Here is a 19,755-nt window from a genome sequence, read left to right as displayed (position 1 = left end):
GGCTCCCACTCTTGTCGTTGTCGGTGAGCCATTTAGAGAAGTCCTCTTCCCTTGTTGTGGTTAGTCCCACTTCGCGCAGAATCTGTGTCCTTGATGCCCTTGTCCCTGCATAAGCCCACAGCAGGTGGCGAACATCCACTTCTGCAGCTGGTGTTCAGAACTATTTCGCATTTCTGCGAAAGAAAGTCGCCGTGAGCTCGTGATCTCAATGAGGTGCCAAGGTGGCGAATATTAGAACACGCCCAATAAGATGTGAGTTCATTTTTGTGGCATTCGCTAATGCAATCGTCGAGTCCGCTTTGCCGAACATGCAGTCGGGCGCACTGGAACATGTCTAGTATTTGCGCGAACTTAGGATAGAGTGGCTGCTAGACTCTCACTTCCGGAACTGAGTGCTTCAAATTACAAAGGCAAACGAACTTTCTCTATCTAGTTCAACGGTCGTCGGCGCCCGTTATAGAATTATTGAGTGCCATGGAAATAATTGCTATACCATTTAATTGCGATGGAGGAAGCGCACTCTGATCAGCTGGAACAACCATCGGAGCACAGTTGCATTCTGAGACCTACTGAACAAATAGGGACGCTTCTTCGAATGGAATGACTTTCCTCTGTCCATGCTGATGCTGCTCTAGTAAGACGTAGACTTTGGAGGCCAGTCGACTAAATATTATCAAATGCAATGTGAACAGAGCAGATACATCTCATTTTAATTTTTTTGCGATTTTTAATACGTTGAGGCATAAAGGATATGGTATGATGGATGTAGGTTATGGTCCAATAAATGAAAAAACGCTCGTTGATGTAATGAAGTCTGGGAGTGAATGACGATGTGGTCCCAGCATCCAAGCAGCATATGATGGCGGATTGTGAGGGGAAAGACAAGCTAATACCAGGGGCTGGATCCGCGTCGGCTTCAGCGCTGGAGACTCCTACAGCAAGTGGTGGATATCGGCTTCAGCATTTCCGGTCGACATAAATGCTGCTCTAACTAATAACTTCTTACAAATGCCATCTAAAAGGTTAACAAGATATGAAGATGCACGTTGGCAGCAAAGCTAGGATTCTGCCTAGAACCGACAGTGCGAGTGGACAATCGGCCATAGAATGCTCGACAAACCAAGATGGCACAAGTTACCTCTATTCTTGAGCGAGATAGTACCTGCAGTCGGTTATTTATAGTTAGGAAAGAAACACGTGAGTTTGCTATTTTGCTTTGAACTTACAGAAGACATCCAAAGTTTCCAGCCAAAATGAAAGCCAAAAGGAAACAAAAAGTATTCCAAATCATCTATACTATTCGTATATTGTTTGCAGACCAGATAAAAAACATGCGGAAAAATTAGCTTTCTGAGAAAAATATTTGATTAGGCAATATTTAGCAAGTTTTAAGTATTCCTGTTGCAGCTTTTTTATTTTTGAGTTGGGAACTCTGGTCGCGACGCCTGCCAAAGTGGTGGTTCCTGACACGATCCTCAAGTCAGTTTCAACGCATTTGTCGAGCCGTAAAGCACTCGTTGCTTCTAGCGCATGTAACTTTCACTGTCATTTTGTGAAGTGTCACTAGTACTGCACTTCGAGCAAAAGTAGCCATATCCTTCAGTTGTATACAGGATACGTGGACACGTACGAGCCAAGGAAATCCAAAATTGCCATGACCACTCACGTAGAAATGTAGGCTAGCTTTGGTAACAACGTACGCAATATTTAACTAGTAGAGTAGTAGAAGGCAAAATGAATAAATATAATCGCACTGAAATACACAGACCTTTATGCGATATCATATGAGACGATCTCTAGAACCTTTTCTCATCAAATGTTTTAGCCACCACAAAAAGCTTTCATATCTACGTTAAGTTCACCTCATAATTGTGTCCTCATGCTGGCTATGTTTATACTAGGGCGGTGACGAAACGCGGCCTCCAGGGTACATGTGTGTCATCAGGATACGATTACCACGGTATATCTCCACTCTTTAGACAATCCAGAAGGAAATGCTATATATCGACATCTTTACATCCTTACTTCCGCTACCGAAGGAAGTAAAGATATACGAAAAGTAAAGAAGGAAATAAAGATGTTTACTTCCGAAGGAAGTAGAGATGTCTGAAGGAAGTAAGAAAAGTTACGAGGGACTTGAGCGACAAAAGTAGTGAAAGGCGAAGGCCCGAGCGCCGCATTCTGGTACACAACTGGCACTAATTAGTAATTATTTAATTTTTAGGCATTCGTTAGGTAATTAAGTAGCCATATTGCGGTAATCAATTATTCAGTTACCTAAATAGTCAACAATTAGTAAATAATTATTTATTCATCATTCGTGATTGGTTATTCAATGACATAAGGCCATATAAGGCACACATTTGCGCATACTGGGGTGATGCTCTTTGATTGGTCGGTACCTCTATGACGCCATCCCGCCTCGGCCAATCAGAGCCGCTGTAAAAGCGCGACACATTTTCTCATCGACAGCATGAGCCATTGAAGGCTTTCGCCTTAATAGATGTAGAAGTAAGATAGATAGAGATAGAAAGAAATGAAATAGGGTAGATGAAGTAGATTAATGCTCCGAAGGTAGGAAGATAGGTTATTGTGTCAGCTGGAGCTTTCAGAAAAAAGGCAGTGGCAAAAGAATACATGCTGTTTGAAATTTATGCAGCAATTACATCACCGTCTTCTAGAAGGGCTTGTTGCATACGCCACGTCGGTGTATGCATGCACGGCAGCAGAGCATGGCCTTTAATATACAAAATCTATCTCGCTGTAGGATCAATTACCCCCTCCGCCAAGTTCATTTCATTCGCTGGCGAAGAATAAAGGGATTTTTAAGCTTTCAGCTAGTTGAAAAGAATTCACCTGTTTTATAAAACTAATAATACACATCAGAGAGCACAGTGGAGCATTTGATCTCGACAAATAATAATGCATGCAAAGATATTTTCCAAACACAAGAGTCAGCGAGCCAACTACAATTGGTTATTTACTATTTACTGTACGCTGCCCTGAAATGTTCCTGCCAAAATAATAATTCGCCGGCACGAAAATGAGCAGGATAATTTATTTGTCTCCTTCTGGTTAACATCCGTAGCAACCACAGAAACAGCGCAGATGTGTAAATAACAGCGAATCGGTGCGAATGTGAAGTTTCTCTTGTGATTTTTATATTTCCAGCTCAAGCGCACGGACCATGGATTTCAAGAGATGAAAGAGTGTACGGCTGGCTGCGCCTGGAACGGCTGTACTGAGTCGGGAAGCGTGGAGTACATTCTGGTAGGAACTGCGTGAGCTCATCTCAATAGTGAAAGAAAAAAACGCGATAAGCAGCCACCAGTGCCTTGTTCATGTCACCCTCCCTTCAGCTTAGCAATCGACAGGACTTGATTGGAAGTGACTGGGAGCGTTTACTTTTTATGCGATGTTTACGACCTCAGGTCGTGAACGGAATATGCAGTGATGGACGCTTCGTCGTTAAGTACATGCTGCAGTTCTGTACTAAGTAAAGTGAGTTAAACACCAAAGATGTCGAATTCATACCTCACTCCTCGCTGATCTTGACTTACAGGCGTGTATCACAGGCGTAGAGTGCACCTGCATTTGAGCCTGATGCAGTAAATGCAACTGTGAAATATTGCTGTTAGGGAAAGTGAAACAGATGGTTTATATTCGCAGGGATTAAGTAGTAGTAACATCTTTATTATTTACATACACAGTAAGCAATTGCTAACTACTGAGACAAAGGCAGAAGATACACCAAAACGTGTTGCACTATGTGAATTCACTGTGCAGAACTCCTGCATGTCATAATGTTTGTTTAGAACACCGGAGCCACAGTAATCTAGGCAGTCGCAACTGGGAGCTACAAGACTTTCAATGATGCGTTTTAAGGAACGGCAGCTGTGAAAATCATCCTTCTAGCTTTCCGTTCTATGCAGGTTAGTTTACCTACAGAATGTTATGTCACCGCATCGTAGGCTAAGAAATCGGGCCATATATTTGAAAGCAAGGAAAGCCTCGGAGGGTTACCGGATGTTTTTTCTTCGTACGCGTAAGAAAGAGGTTCTGTGCCGTGCATAAATTAGTCAGAGCAGTCAAACCTATTTTCATAATTTTAGTTCACTCGGTACGAAAAGTGTCGCCAGGCGGGCACTGCTGGCATTGCTGTTATTGTTCCGCCTTCTGGCGTTTTCCGAAAACAGAACCATGATGGAATATTTCGAGACAAATAATGTGCCTATATATGGAAGCAGTCACTTATCACAACGTACACTGCCGTCGCTGCAAGAAATATATAGGTGCGACAATGTAGTCTGACCGAAGCTGGAATGGTGTATTGCGCTTTGTTCCATAAAGTAGATTGGTAACTATAGCAGAGTTTCACTTTAGCTTTGAATGAGTATTCAACGTTATGGTATGCGGGTTTAGGCGCCCCAAACTTGCATTTGAATAATGCAAGTAATGCGGAATAATGTGCAGCGCAGGGCTCCATACTCAATTCGACAATAGGAAGTTTTTTCGAGACACGTCGCCCAGCGTACCACTGTTTGGGGCGAAACCACATCCTCATATAGCCAATCGAAACAAGAATTTGATGTGAGGCCTCAGCCATTCTTAGAAAAGCAAAATAACCGGCAGGAGGGGAAAAAAACTCGAACACTCAATTTTCATGGAAGCGAGCACGGATAGTCGTAGCTGTCGCTGCGGCCGATCAGCCGGCGCAGAGACGATACATTCTCACTCTATGCACTTAACGTCCTCACCTTCGTCAACATCCATTTATGCCCCAAACACACCCCTATCTCACTGCCCTCTTAAGATTGTCAGAGTTTAGAAACAGTTTGGCTAACGAACTAAGCCTACCACCAAAATGCGGGTGGTGCACCCACAAGATTCAGTCCGCGGAATTCGAAAACTAAAGTTGGAATGCGGAGTTGGCCCACGTTCACAACGCACCTGCCCCAAACATAAAATCAACAAAGTCCACCTCCACATTAGCTTGAAAATTCCTTAATGTATGCATGGACATTCAAGATTTGGGCACTCTCGCGCGATACTGATTTGCTTCGAGGAGCCAAACGACCTCTCATCAATTTCTTTTTTTTTTCTTTTTTTTTTTTTGTTTGCTCCTACCACACCGCATCCAGCCACACTGCCTCGTACTCAGCAGCAGAACACCATAACAAAAAATCACCACTGCGGAAAACCTTGGCTTTCAATAGTGCGTAGAATTTCAACCGACCCCGAATAAATGCAATGCTTATAATCACGTGAAAGAAGTAAATCACGGTCACTGAGCAAGTATAAAACTAACTTAACACACTTATATACGCAACGCGCTCGTTACGTCATGTGTTGCGTATATAAGCGGCGAGAATTCTTTTCCAGCTGAGCGAACCCGTATGCGGTTCTGAAACGTCCGAGATTTTTTTCAGACTTGATTAGTGACCATGACGCACTTTATTCAAATACCTGACTAGACAAATTTTTGTCTTTGAGACTGCTGAAATTATAAGAAATGAGCTAATGCGTTGCTGTGTGCGCTTTAAGGTAGCTCCTATCCAATCAAGAAAAACTACAGTATATTTTTCATTGTCGCGACCGAATATTCATGCATTTTTTGAGTGGCCCTCTTGTAACAAAAGAAATTCCTAGCAACATCGCAATTTTCCGCTGTTACAAGAATGTAAACAAACCTGGTGTGGTTTGGTTAGTGGTTTTTAACCTCCCAAAGCGACCCAGGCTATGAGAGACGCCGTAGTGGAGGAGTCCGGAAATTTCAACCACCTGGGGTTCTTTAACGTGCACTGACATCGCACGGCATACGGGCGCTTTGCTTTTCGCGTGCATCAAAAAGCAGCCGCCAGGGCCCGGATTCGATCCCACGTCCTTGGGATCAATATTCGAGCGCCGTAACCACTGCGCCACCTCGGCGGGTAAACAAAACTACTGACTACAGAAAAGTACTACCGGAAAATACTACACAAATGCAGAACTATGTGATGTTTATGAAAGATAAAACTACGAAACATTTTGTCGTAGTTTGTACACGGTGTGTAGCTTTTCCCGCTGCATAGAGAGGAGCACGGTTATTTCTGATCGTATTTCTGATTTACATAAACGATCTACCTAACAACATTAAATCAACAGTCCGACTTTTTGCCGATGATTGTGTCATATATCGCTCAGTAAAAACTACTAATGATCTAAGTGTGCTTCAAGCTGACCTGGATGCTGTTTCTGACTGGTGCTTTGCATGGAAATGACATTTAACACGACTAAATGCAAAGTAATGCGCTTTTCTCGCCGCGGCATTTATTGTCCTATTTCATATAACCTAAAGGTGCATCATTAACATCAGTAAAATCATATAAATATCTTGCCGTTATTGTCGCATCAAGCCTAACTAGGAATGAGCTCATTATTTCCATTATCACAAATGCTAACCGCATGCTAGATTATATTAAACGTAATTTTTCTATGGCACCATCATCTGTGAAATTACTTTATAAATTACTCGTCCGTTCAAAAATGGAGTATGATACGTCAGTGTGGGACCCCCACACAGATTTACTAACTAATGCTCTAGAGTCCGTTCAAAATCGCACTGCTCGTTTCATTCTCGGTGACTATGGGCGTTTATCAAGTGTAACACTTATGAAGCAAACATTGTCATTAGAACTTTTGTCGCGACGCAGAAAAATCTCCCGCTTGTGCCTTTTCTTTGTAATGTATCACAATAATCTAACGCTTAAAAATGCACTTATAACATCACCGGCATACGTCTCCTTACGCATCGGTAACTCTTGTAAAGTAGGAATACCTCATTTTCGAACTGCATCTTATCAATATTCATTTTTACCCAAAACAGCAACGGAGTGGAACTGCCTGCCTGAAACGCTGGTGCTTGCTGATAATGTCGATGAATTTAAAAGAAAGCTTTGTGTACTGTGCAGCAACGATTGATAGTAATATTTATTTTAGCTCCATAGTTTTATTGGTTAAGTTGTGCACTTTGGCCTTCCAGCGATCATGCGCGTTGTACGCGACTTCTTATCTGCTTCCCTTTTTGTAGCGAGTGTTGCTGTTTTTATTCGATATCGTGTTCGTCATTGTTTTTTTCCCACCCTATCCTATATTTATGCATTCAATAATTTGCAACCTGTATAATTTGTTTTGTTTGCTGTTATTATTTTATTGTGTGAATTTTGTATTTTAAACATCATTTGCCTTCATAACCTACAATGCCATGTACCCATGTTCTTTCCTCCCCTGCTTCTTTTTTTGTTTTTGTTTTTTACCAAGTCCCACTCCCCTCTATAATGCTCACCGGGCAAGGAGGGTAACTGAACTAAATAAATAAATAACAATGTGCATTTCCTGAAAAAAAGACCGTTTGCACATCTCATACAATCTTATTTTCAGAAAAACGTCGGCACGCTTGAAAACCTTCTCGCGCAACAAAAAAAAAAATCACTTTCCACGAGCAAATCTCTTTGGACTGACTTGTCACTTTAAATTCATATCAACACTGTACCAAATCATTGCGACCAGACGCAAATGCTTTTAGTAGGTTTCTTCTCTCGCATAACATCTTTTCTGAAACGTTACTATTAGCACTAAGTTAGGCTTGGAAAAGTTAAAATAAATCGATATTTTGAGCATTGCAATGTGATAACGTCACAACGTTAAAGGCATAGTTCACCGGAAAGGTTGTTGTAAATGAGCGTCCGCGTTGCGGTTACAAAATCACTCTGGGAGGTCAGCAGATGTGGCTGGACACTCATTCGTGGGTATTTTCTATGACGACACGAGGCTTCTCGAAAGCGCTGCAACGCCGGATGATTTAGATGAAAGGAGAACATAGCCAGCTTATCGCCTCGTTGACTATGTTTCGATGCTTAGAGCATGATTTTTTTCCCTCGACTGAAGAGCCGCGAAAGAAAAAGATTTATGGGCACAAATAATATTTCTGGCCATTAGGCACTACAGCTCCAAAATGTAAAAGCACGTTCTAAGCGAATGTGTCATATCTGCAGCACACGAGGTGAATATGTAACTCTGGAAATGAAACAGTTCTCGCCAATCATTTTGATTTTTTAGACGGTTCAGAACTCAACGAGGGACTACATAGAAGACGTTTGTTTGGATTCAGGCTAAACTGAAACTGAATTTATTTTAATGGTCTGAAGTAGAAAACATTTGACAGAACAGGCATGAATATTTAGCTTCCTCACTGCTGCTTCTTAGTGCTGAGATATGGCACGCATTCACAAATGCACGCCAGAGTCCTGCGTTTTGGAACTATGGCTGTTTTGTTTCAAGTTATGTCTTCCACTCATTCGGCTCCGCATTGTTTTCACGTGTAAGAGTGAAGTAAGTGAACGATTACAAATTATTTTCTCCTTTTCTTGCGCAGAAACACTGTGAAAACTGCCCAAAGAGGCCCCGAATGCGGCGAAATTATTCATGGCAGTCTTTTGAAGGTGAAATGGAGGTGAGAATAGTTTTCATGAAGGTTAACACTCATTTGAGTAGCTAAATATGCTCATTCGCCGGCGTTAAAGGCTTACTTATCTCCTCTGATTGCTTGGATTGTTTTCTCTCAATGCAACACTGACAGCACAACGCAGATAACATAAAGTCTGCGTCTCCATCTTCATGTTTTGATCTGAAAGTTCAACTATAACTGTAAAGTTTACACGCAGGACAACCTCCACAGCGGGCTGGTGAAGATAATTAAGCCGTACTCTCCTTCATCGCCGAAAGTTGAGGTATGTTCTTGTGTAACGCATTACGTTCAAATATATATATATATATATATATATATATATATATATATATATATATATATATAAAATTAGTTAATTATGCCTCTTAAATGAATTTATCAGTGAGGAAAGCAGGCTCTGCTCACAAAGCTAGTTTTTATTTTAATGGCAGTATTGGACAAAACGGTTTTCTAACGATTTTTGTCTTCATCTTGCAGACGTCTCATCCCTTGGAATTTCCTGTACTCCACCAGCCCTCTGGACTATAATGCATGAAAAAATTCGAACCTGAAGCTTTTCCAAGACTACCAGCTAAAGCTTTTCCATGCCAGTAATGAATGCGCACGAATGAATACTTTGCTGTTTCGCTCCAAATGTTGCACATATTCTCAAGTATATTTTCAAGCCCATGCGAAGCAAACATGACGTCAGATTTACAGCCTTAAACAAGAATGGCGCCCAGTCTAGAAAGAGCCTTTTCGGAAGTTTTATGAATGTTGTCATCGTTGCTGGATGCTACAGTGAAGATTTAATGCTCGTCTTAAGTGTGCTGAGCTCTGAATAAAGTCAACATGACGGGACCGCCGCATGCTTCCTCATAAATGTCTCAGCAAATAGTAAGGAGCATATCTTAAGCTTTTTTAGTGGTCGTAAGCACTGATTTATTTTATCCGGTCATAATTTGCACATGCTAAAATAGGGCGTACATGCTTGTATTGAAATAAACATCAATTGGCTTTCAAGCGCAGAAGATTTTAGAACCTTGCACTTCGACCATTTATGATACTCCATGTGTGCCCCGAGAATCGATTTTTTGCTATACACGTCAATACGATAGGGCTGAAAACTTTATTCACATTTCGGTGCTTGATCTTGTGTGTCTGACTTGGAGATTTGTCCAAGCGGTTATTGTTTGTCGATTGTCTGCTACACATATCTCTTTGCCTCTGTCCTTCGGAGTGAAGCTTCCTAATAGGTTACATTGAGCTGCTAAACGCCTAGCCCCGTCAATAAACTGTGCGCATGCTACTTGACAGTTTGCACAGCGATTACATTCTCTGAATATCCAATTCCTCCTTACCAGGATACAACATCCTACCCACATTTACCCTATAGACGTAATCATAGGACTCTCATAGGCCTCTTAGGAAAGAACAAAAATTGTGATACGATATGTACCCCACTATATAAAAAACTAAATTTGAATGGAGAGGAAAACATTACATGGCTCTTTCCTTTCAACTTTATCATTCATCCAGTGCCCCACAGCTGACTAAAATAACTTCCCATATCAGATCTCCGTTTATCTCAGCACAAAACGAATCTCAGCAAACGAACTCTACTGGGAGTAGCAGTAGCGTTCCCTGCATACCAACCTCTGAGTACGCCGTAAAAAAAGTCCCGGTACTCCAAAAAAAATTACCTGTAATTACCATGCAATATATGGGAGGACAAAGATATGCAAGGCTTCACGATCAATAAGAGTGTTCGCAAAACGTCGTTACATAATTGACACATCTAGACTAAAATTTCCCTCCGAATAACAAAATCACATTGATTTGAGGACATCGACACCTTGCTGCAAAATCATCTAAACCAACATCTATTAGGCTGTTATTGGCTGCTGTCAAGTTAAAGAGGAAGCCACGTACCTATGTAGTCTTCATTACGATACAGATACGAGCCCCCTCGTGAACCTTTTGTTAGGCTTTTTTACTGCACCCCTAACATCTCTGCGATGTATAAATAATGATGACTTGACCTGACTTGATATACGGTGCATTTGACTTCTAAAATCTGTTCTTCCGTTCTATTTCACAAACGAAGCACGAGCTCCCATCTCGATTATTTATTACAAGCGGCACAACTCTTTCTAATCTCCATACGCAAACTTTGCGATAGCTGAGAAAGAAGCACGAAGTGAGATTTCTCAATTCCCTTTACGTTTTATACAAGCTCAGCGCATCCAGACAAATCGATGGAACTGGCTACCAAGCCTACCAAGTGCGTCGTGAAACTTTGGAGCCTCATTAATAACGACTAAACGTGGCTGAAATACACGCGATAGGTCCTGGCACCTCCTTGTTGCAAACAGTGCATACAAACTAGTTAGGTGCTGCATGGTGCATGCGCAGTAAACTAGCATAATCACTATTAGCATTCGTTTTGCGTTGAGAAGAACAACCACAACGATACATAATTATACACTTCGTATTAGTCCTATACGGATCTTGTTCTGCGCGGTATGACATATCATTAAGTAAAATATCAGCTTAAAAATGCTCATTGATTATAATTGTGTTTTTTTTCTCTGACTTGAAAGGGCAGAAAAGAGCGCGCGTGCAGTTTATTTTACATAACAAGGCATGAAAAGGAAAATGGCTCGCAGCGTAAACGTCGCCTGAATTCGAGAAAAAGTGTGTATCGGCATGAGTTGATTTATTTTTTTTTTTTTTTTACAACCGTATCATGGGAAGCGGCATGCGTGTTTTGATAGCAGCATGTCAAGGCTCTGGTGGCCATCATGCAGCGTCGCCACTGCGAAGACCGCCTCCTCGGGTCTCTGCACCGGCACGCTTCTATTTATTTAATTATTCCTCACAACGCTTCGTAAGGCATTACAATGAGGGGCAAAGGATACCCGTATACTATTTAGAAACTAAAGGTACATGGAACAAAAAGCATGCATAAATGTACAAATAATGAAAAGAACATCAACAAGCGTGTCAGAAACTCAAGAACGTGAGAACTCTTCAATGCGGAAAACAAATATACTGAAATATAGCAACATGATACTCGAATCACGAACATGCCTGAGAGAGCAAGCACACAAAATATAGCGTGCATGTGGACCGTCCAGCACCTTCCATCTCTTCGATGTAAGACACTGGTTTATTTCGCAGAATACTACAAATGCGGCAAAAAATGCTGCGAGTGAAATCAGTGCGACTCAAAGCACGAACGAAAGCGCGCCGCTGCCTAGACAGCGCCGCGAAAGACTACATCCAAGATAGTTTCTCAGCTGTTTGCGGTAAGTACGCGCATCCACAGGTGGTCTTGGGAAGCCGCTATATTACGTCATAATAAAAGAAAGCTATGATTAATCTCGGCGACGCACTAGCAGTGCAGCCAGCGCACGTGACCGGATGAAATGCGCCGCTGTTATTTCGGCGGCTGTACATCTTAACAGACAGCAGCTTCTAAAGTTGTAACAAGTTTGAACCTGCAGCGGAAGCAAGGTGCAAATTACTGGTCATTGATCTATAACGATTTAGGACACTCCTCCGCAGCAGGGTTTATTATTTAGGATAACAAATTTCAGCATGCTTTTCTGACGCTAGCTCTAGAATAGTCGCCACAAGCTTACGGCACGCGTTGACCGTGGCGTGCGCGTCGATAGAGAAGTTTTGACGTTGCTCGATGCTTCAAAGCGCTATTGCCACATTTTTCAAACGGCACTATAGGCGCTGCCTTATAAAATAATTAAGACATTTGCACTGCAGCTTCATTGTATTCATCACCGGAGCACATGTCTGTTACATCCAAGGTGTTCTTTTTTTTTACATGAACAATAAATGATAGGCTGGTGCTGCTTAGCGGATATGGCTACCATTTGCACCACTTCAAGGGAGCCAATGTAGTCGGATACAATTCAAGAACGGAGCTGCGAATACCCATCAACAGAGATCCTCCCTCTATGATTACTCGACGCACCTTGTAGAGACGAGCAAAAGCAGAGGGTCTGTTTCAATGACGTGAAGGAACTGCCCGGAGCGTTGTGGAAAAGGTAGCCAGACCTTACAGGAAAAGGAGTCCAGATGAAGAGTCGGGTTGCGATGGCTTAGTGCAGAGATATGCTCCGGCCCGCTGGGGTGGCGCAATAGTTACGACGCTCGACTACTGTTCCCAAGGATGCGGGATCGAATCGCTGCCTCGCGGCCGCTTTTCGATGGAGGCGGAAAGCAAGGTGTCCGTGTACTGTGCGATGTTAAAGAACCTGAGGTGGTCGAAATTTCCGGAGTCCTCCACTACGGCGTCTCTCATAGCCGGAGTCGCTTTGAGACATTAAACCCCAAAAACCAAACCAAACCAGAATTATGCTCCTCCGGCCTGATGTCAGGGTCAACCCCAGTCAATCGAACATGCTGGTTCCACTGCTTGGAGATTGGGACGCTGATGGAGGTCCGCGTGGCCTCGACACGCGAGATGGCGGACTTGAGGCGATCGAGGTCCTCAGGGTTCCTGGAGGTAACCGTCAGGGCGCGACGGGACGCCCACAGAGTAACAGCCCCGATGCCCTCGACTTCTGGCTCAATGTTTGCCTTGAGGAAAACTACCACTTCCTTGCCGATGTGGTCCGAGGACGCAGCAGAAATTAAGACCATCTGGTGCGGCTGGTCATTAGGGCAGGAATCTCTGGACGCACGATAACTACACGAGTCGGAGGTCGCAGCAGGGGCTGCAATGGCTGTTTCTGCCTGAAGAGGAGACACTGAAGAGCCCCTCATTGCAGCAGCAAAAGTCCGAGAGACCTGGGATTGTCGCCTCCTGTCGGAAAGGTGCATCGCAGCCGTCGTGTTCTTGGTAATCACCCCAGCAAGCCGCGTTCGCAGGGCACTCAGCTCATAATCTCGCCCAGCCAGAGAGGCCTGAAGAATATGAGAATAGCTCAAATCGGTGACAGCACACGCGAAGAAGTGCGCAGTGTAGCGGTACAGGGCACATACCAGAGGTAAGAGGACTGCCCTGGTTACGGGACCGATCTTGTTATCCCTGTCCAGAATAGCCACAACAATCTGCTCATGGACACTCATGGCATCAGCATCCGCTCCAATTTACAAACGGTTGTACGTCGTCCACATTTGACCGCAGTGGAAGGTTCAGGGTTCCCGGCAGCGGAGAAATGTTGGGTTCCAAATGTAGACTGGCAGATGGAGAGGAAGAGTCGGACTCCGGAAGCTCACAAGGAGGCGCAACGTCTGGGTTGTAGGCGGTCAGGTCTGTGACGATGTTAGAAGCCGCCCGACAGGAGGAAAGTCGCACGGAGGCGGTGGCCCGCCTTGAGCAGCCTGGTCAGTCATGGCCACAAGCAGCCGGTAGGTCCAACCTGCCAGCAGCCAGAGACCAGCAGGGGGAAACCTCGATCCAAAGGCACAAATCAAAAGTCACTCGGACTGTCCTTCAGGTCTTACCGGTCCCCGCCTAGTAACAGTGATGCCAAGAGGCCCAGCAGTTCATATAAAATTCAAGTACCAAGAAAAACGAAAAGAACAGCCTGCCAGCCAGCCGCCTTCAGGGTCAAGTGTCGCACCGACACCGCTATCAACCATATAGTAGATCTATCGCTTTGAGAACTAAGTACTGAGAGAGAGAGTCAGGTGCTTTATTGTTTTGTGTCGACATTTTATTTATTTATTTATTTATTTCAAAATACTGCAGGCCTTATGGCCCAAGCAGGAGGGGCATACCAGGTAACAATCACACACAGAAAAAGACAAAAAATACAATACACACTACAATTCGGCGAGCAAAAAGGAATCATAATAGTAATAGTAATTATTAAAAAGTTTGACAGTCTAACAAATAAATATAGACAATAACACACAGCACAATTCGGCATGAACAAAGGAAACAGATGTAAAGTACTAAAAAGTTGAGCAGCCTAACCAAACAAATGACCTTCCAGTGCTTTGTTAAAATTACCGCTTTGGAATTTGGAAAAGAAATTCTGGAAGCAAATTCCAATCAGAGATGGTCCGTGGGAAAAAACTGTACTTAAATGAATTTGTTCGGGCAAAGACAGGTTGCAGCATATGTTCCCTAGTGTGTCGTGTTCGTCTGGCAGTAGAAGGTTGGACAAAGTTAGGTAATGGAATATTAACTTCCTGTGACAGAATCTTACGAAGAAACAAAATTCTGTTCATTTTGCGGCGGACTGAAAGGAGCGGGATGTCATTTTCTACCATCAGCTGTGTGGGAGAATCAAATCTGCTGTACTTGTGGAAAATAAACCTGACTGCTTTCCTTTGTATCATTTCAAGAGCAGTTATGTTCTTTTTTGTGTGAGGGTCCCAAATGATGTATTAGGGACCGCGTCGGTGTGCAGCGGCATGTTCTAAGCTCCTTTTTGAAGCGATTACTTCACAGTACGCGAGGTAAAGCCAAGGTCACCGTGTGCTTACGACAACCTTCAAACAAATTCGAGGTTAACGCGTGAGCAGCTGCGCGGCGAAACACATCACCGCTGACGTCGATATCTAGTATATATAGAGGCACGCTGCGCGTCTCAGCCGCAGCCGCGCCATTGACTCGGAGGAAGAGCTACTGAGCAGTCATATCCGCTACGATCGTCAGTCGTCTACATGGCGGTGAAGAGAAGAGGATAAAGACAAAAGAGCGGTGGAAACGCCGGAACAATGTCAGGAGCGTCTTGTGAAACGCCGCCGCGACAATGCTGCAAGGCGTAAGCAACGTGCAGCACAGATGGGCGCCGTCGCGTCAGCAACAACTATGACAGAATTCAGCTATCGCTTCACACTACATTGAACCAAAGCTAAACCATGGCTCATTTTTCTTCCTACGCGCTAACGCGCATGCGCTCCAGTGATATATAGATATCACGGCATGCCATTGGACCGGCTATCGCCGTTTTATTTTTGAAGATTATTGCCCCAAATATTATTGCCGGACCTGCCCTCGTGAGTTTTTTTTCTCCGAGAAACTAAACATTAGGCCGCGCGGTGCCACCGTTACAGTACGTGCGCAAGTTGCGCTTTTCTTTACAAAGCTCAAGTTGGAAAGGAAGAGCGTCCAGGCGGCCATGTTCGCCAAAGAAATTCATATCCAATTTCCCTAGCCACTTCACTGTTCTGTTCTGATCATCTCTTATATCTGCTGCTGAGGAGAATAAGAATGGCACAAGTATCCGCTGTGTCTTGATGAGGCGACGGATTTCAGTACTGACGTTAACGTTGCTGGCACGTCAAAGCCGAGATATGTATAACCTGTGACTTCGACAACCAGTTCGGACCAGCACCCGTGTGTCCTGTACTCCTACAGTGACCGCAGCGACATTTGCTATATCCCGCAATGCGACAGAAAGTATGGACGACACAATGGATAACACTTAGAAATGGTTTGTGTAAGGGCGAAAGTTTGGGCTTTAAACGAACTGTCCGTTCCTTGTCTTTGTGTGGGCCAATAACAGCCCTCACCGTCGTCTACAGCAACTAGGTGAGTGGGACAGCGATTCATTTTTGCGCGTTCTTTTCCAGCAAAAGTGGCAGCGTGGGGTAAACTAAATCTTCAAAATCTGTTATCGCAGTTTCATGTAGCGTTTCGAAGCACTGCATACAAGGAGCTATTAAAATTCTGCGCACGTTCTTCGCGAAGGCAACGTATGAAGTCCCATGCCAATAATGAGCGCTTCCTCTTGGCCTGACCAACACCACAACTGCAGTCAACCGACCGCACATTGTACCTTCTAAAGCTTTTGCAAAGTATTTAATAAAACAAATAGGGGTTTATCACTAAGTACACTAAAGATTGGGCATTATATTCACGATGGTTCAGAGTTTGATATTCCAGTAGAAATGTTTTCAACTGTAAATGATGACGATGCAGCGTAAATTTGAATGCTGAGCACAAGTAACTAATTAGCGGCAAGGAATTAGAGCTGGAAATTAGTGTAATGCACTTGTACTTCATATAAGCTATCCAACATTATATGATAATCGTGAAGCTTAAAGTTCAATTTAGCGAAAATAAATAACACTATTCAATTTGGGCACAGCAACGATACACGACACAAGATTTGAAGTGATGACGTCATGGCATAGCGTAGAAATACTTTAATCCTAATTAAAAAATTATCGATAATGATTTATTTTAAGCACGATCTTACTTTGCATAAGGTTTCCAGCAATATATGAGTTGATGACGCGGAATAAATGTCAATTTTAAGTTTGGTTTGTGGGGTTCAACGTCCAAAAGGGACTCAGGCTATGAGAAACGCCGTAGTGGAGTAATCCGGAAATTTCGACCACCTGGGATTCTTTAACGGGCACTGACATCGCACAGCACACGGAAGCCTTGCATTTCGCCTCCATCGAAAAGCGGCCGCCTTGGACGGTATTCGATCCCGCATCCTTGGGAACGGTAGTCGAGCGCCGTAATCACTGCACCACCCCCGTGGGGCCGAAGAATTTCAATTTTAATCAAATACCTAGCTATTAACTAATGAAGACCTGCAATTAAATGCAGTTTAACCACACATAACCTATCCAAGAAACAGTTTATTCAAGATTTACTTAAAACTGAAAATTTTAAGTAGAATAAAATATAGTAACTAACTATGAAGCGCAATTAGCAAAGCAGACGGTTATTCAGGTGGTCATAAACGATCAGTAAATCATGTCGCCATGCACCACTTCGACACAGCACACTATAGTAATTCAGACTTTGCCGCTAGGAGGTCTAAATACCATTGGACCTTGGCATGAAATTGAAATCATGTTGACCCACTGAACCGGTCTCCGGGTTTCTATCTTAAGTCGTAAACTATCATGGGCGACCGTGCCGTTTTCGTGAAATATTTTTGAATTCGGCGTACTATAATACCAGCCACAGGCTGTGAGGACAAAATGGGCCGACCCAGAAGCGTAGCAACTACTGGCGACTGAGTTAAGCAAAAGCTGCATAATTCATCATCATCAGCCTGATTATACCCACTGCAGGGCGAAGGCCTCTCCCATATTTCTCCACTTAACACGGTTCTGTGCTAGCTGCATCCACTTGACCCCCGCGAACTTCTTAATCTCATCCGCCCACCTAACTTTCTGCCTCCCCCTGCTACGCTTTCCTTCCCTTGGAATCCAGTTTGTTACCCTCAGCGACGATCGGTTATCCTCTCTTCGCACTACATGTCCTGCCCATGTCCATTTCTTCTTCTTAATTTCCACTAGAATGTCGGTAACTTGAGTTATTTCTCTGACCCACTCTGCACGGTTTCTATCTCTTAATGTTACCCCTACCATTTTTCATTCCATAGCCCTCCGGGTTGTCCTCAACTTAAGTAGGACTCTCTTGGTTAGCCTCCACGTTTCAGCCCCACGTTTCAGCCACGTTTCAGCTGCATAATTGTTTCGAAGCAAAATGTTCACTACGCCATAGGTAACAGTGTCGGGTGTAGGCATCAACTGCACATGCGCCCCGCCACGCCTTCTTTCCTTCCTTTTTTTTTTCTTCTTGACGTCTTCCAAATCCTCTTGCGTATCGTCTTCATATTTTGCTTCCCTTCTGCTTTCTTCCTGTCGTCTCCAAATCCTCCCGTTCCATTTGACCGGATTCTGCTTCTGTATAGAAAGAGCTTTACAAAATGTAACAATTAAAAATGAAGATTTCACTTATACACGAGGTTTAATCAAGCTAAAACATCAGCGATGTTTTTTTTTTTAATAGCAGCTAAAGCTTGTGTAACGTGTTAAAAAAGGTTTTCCCCGCAATTTTCCAGGACGCCTGCAAAAAGAAATACCCCCGGTGCAAATCTTAATGCATAAATTGCAGCGTAAACAATTCCAAGTAGTGTTTGCGAAAGAAAACAAATTATCTATTTTATGGTTGCATTTTATTATAATATTCCTGCAGATACAGCTAATTTTATAAATCGGTCTCGTTGGCCAATCATAAAAGCAAAGAACAGTGGATGAGGTGAGGAAGCCTGCATGTCTGCTTAGTGCGAAAGAAGAAGCAGAAGAAGAAAGGAACACCATAGAGTGCGGCACCGTCTTCTGCCTCCCGCAAGATCTCACCGCAAATTGCGTAACCACACCGCTTTGCGCTCGCCACCGCTCAGACTAAGTTCTGGTACCCCGAGAGCGTCAATTCCCGCAGTTCTAGACGACTCGAGAGCCTGCTATTGGATACTCGACTGGCCCTCCGCCATGCCCGGGGAGCGGGAGCAGTATCCGAAGGACACCGACTGCCTGCTCTGCTGCCTCAACTTCTGCCTCGGGCTGAGCAACGTAGCGCGTTTTCCTTACCTCGTCTACAACAACGGCGGAGGTAAGATGCCAACAGGCTCGTTTTAGTGTCCCTGCCTTAAACATGCCTCATATCATGTAATTGATACCACTCGAGCGCTTGCATGTCCTTTTTGACATTCATTTTACGACCGCGGCGCTGGGAGCCTTACCCCAACTAAACAGACTAGCAGTTCGGGATGCAACAGTCTCCAAAGTATCAGTACTGGTCTGACTTGCCATGGCGCTTGTCACGTCGAATTTCCCATCTTTCAAAATTTTCTAGAAAATACCGCATGACCATCATAAACCTAAGAATCTTTTGCAAAAGTATCTTAGTGTCTTATTCGAGTGAAATCAAATCAGGCAACTGAGTGACAGAGAGCCTAGTGTTGAGTACTTGATCTTATCTCTCCAAAGTAAATTATTTGCGAAGACTAATTAGCTATCATCTTGATTATGGGCGTGCGAATCATAGGGTAAATCTCACGTTGTAGATAGCCTAGAAAACTGGCTGCATAATTTGCGTGAATGTAATCAGCGCCTCTTTTTTTACTGCCCTTGCAAGAAGGCGGTCGACTGGTATCTTAATATGGGGCATATTATTCCCAAGCGTTCACGCGAAGCTTCATATTAGGGTGCGCTTCAGAAAAAGCGGATTTTATCATAGACGCACCTTGCGATGCTTCATTTCACTGGAAGATTTTTTTAAAATTATGCGAGTTATATTTAGGGCTAGTAAAATAATCATTTTACGTAAATGATAATGTTGTACAAACATATAGGCCCGCTGTTTTGGAAGACAATCGGTCTAGAAGTTCTCAATGCACTGTTAGTTCCCCAGAGCATTAACTAAAGTCGCTCTTGAAAGACAAAACTGCGCAGACCACGTCACTCGCAACAGCCCTGCAGTTCGTTTCACCATTCCGGGACATTCCGTCATCCTAAAGCCTTAGTTTCTTTTAGCCGGG

General features: G+C 43.5%; 1 protein-coding gene across 2 annotated transcripts in view; it reads left to right on the top strand.

Annotated features, from left to right (window-relative positions):
* Window positions 1-9,895, top strand: part of LOC146200175 (uncharacterized) — an 87,678-nt gene extending 77,783 nt beyond the window's left edge. The window contains exons 3-6 of one of the 2 annotated variants that reach the window (XM_084595413.1): window positions 3,172-3,270; window positions 8,414-8,491; window positions 8,703-8,768; window positions 8,984-9,895. In XM_084595413.1, the coding sequence (XP_084451539.1) occupies window positions 3,172-3,270; window positions 8,414-8,491; window positions 8,703-8,768; window positions 8,984-9,034 (294 nt within the window). In that variant the 3' untranslated portion in view covers window positions 9,035-9,895. The remainder of the gene's footprint in view (window positions 1-3,171; window positions 3,271-8,413; window positions 8,492-8,702; window positions 8,769-8,983) is intronic. The other variant, XM_084595412.1, reaches the window with a different exon arrangement.
* The last annotated feature ends 9,860 nt before the right edge of the window (window positions 9,896-19,755 follow it).

The sequence above is a fragment of the Amblyomma maculatum genome, chromosome 2, assembly GCF_055883805.1.
Source record: "Amblyomma maculatum isolate TAMU_Amacu chromosome 2, ASM5588380v1, whole genome shotgun sequence".
Lineage (NCBI taxonomy): Eukaryota > Metazoa > Arthropoda > Arachnida > Ixodida > Ixodidae > Amblyomma > Amblyomma maculatum.
The sequence above is the reverse complement of the archived record's forward strand: the minus strand, read 5'-3'. Positions and strand labels throughout refer to the sequence as shown.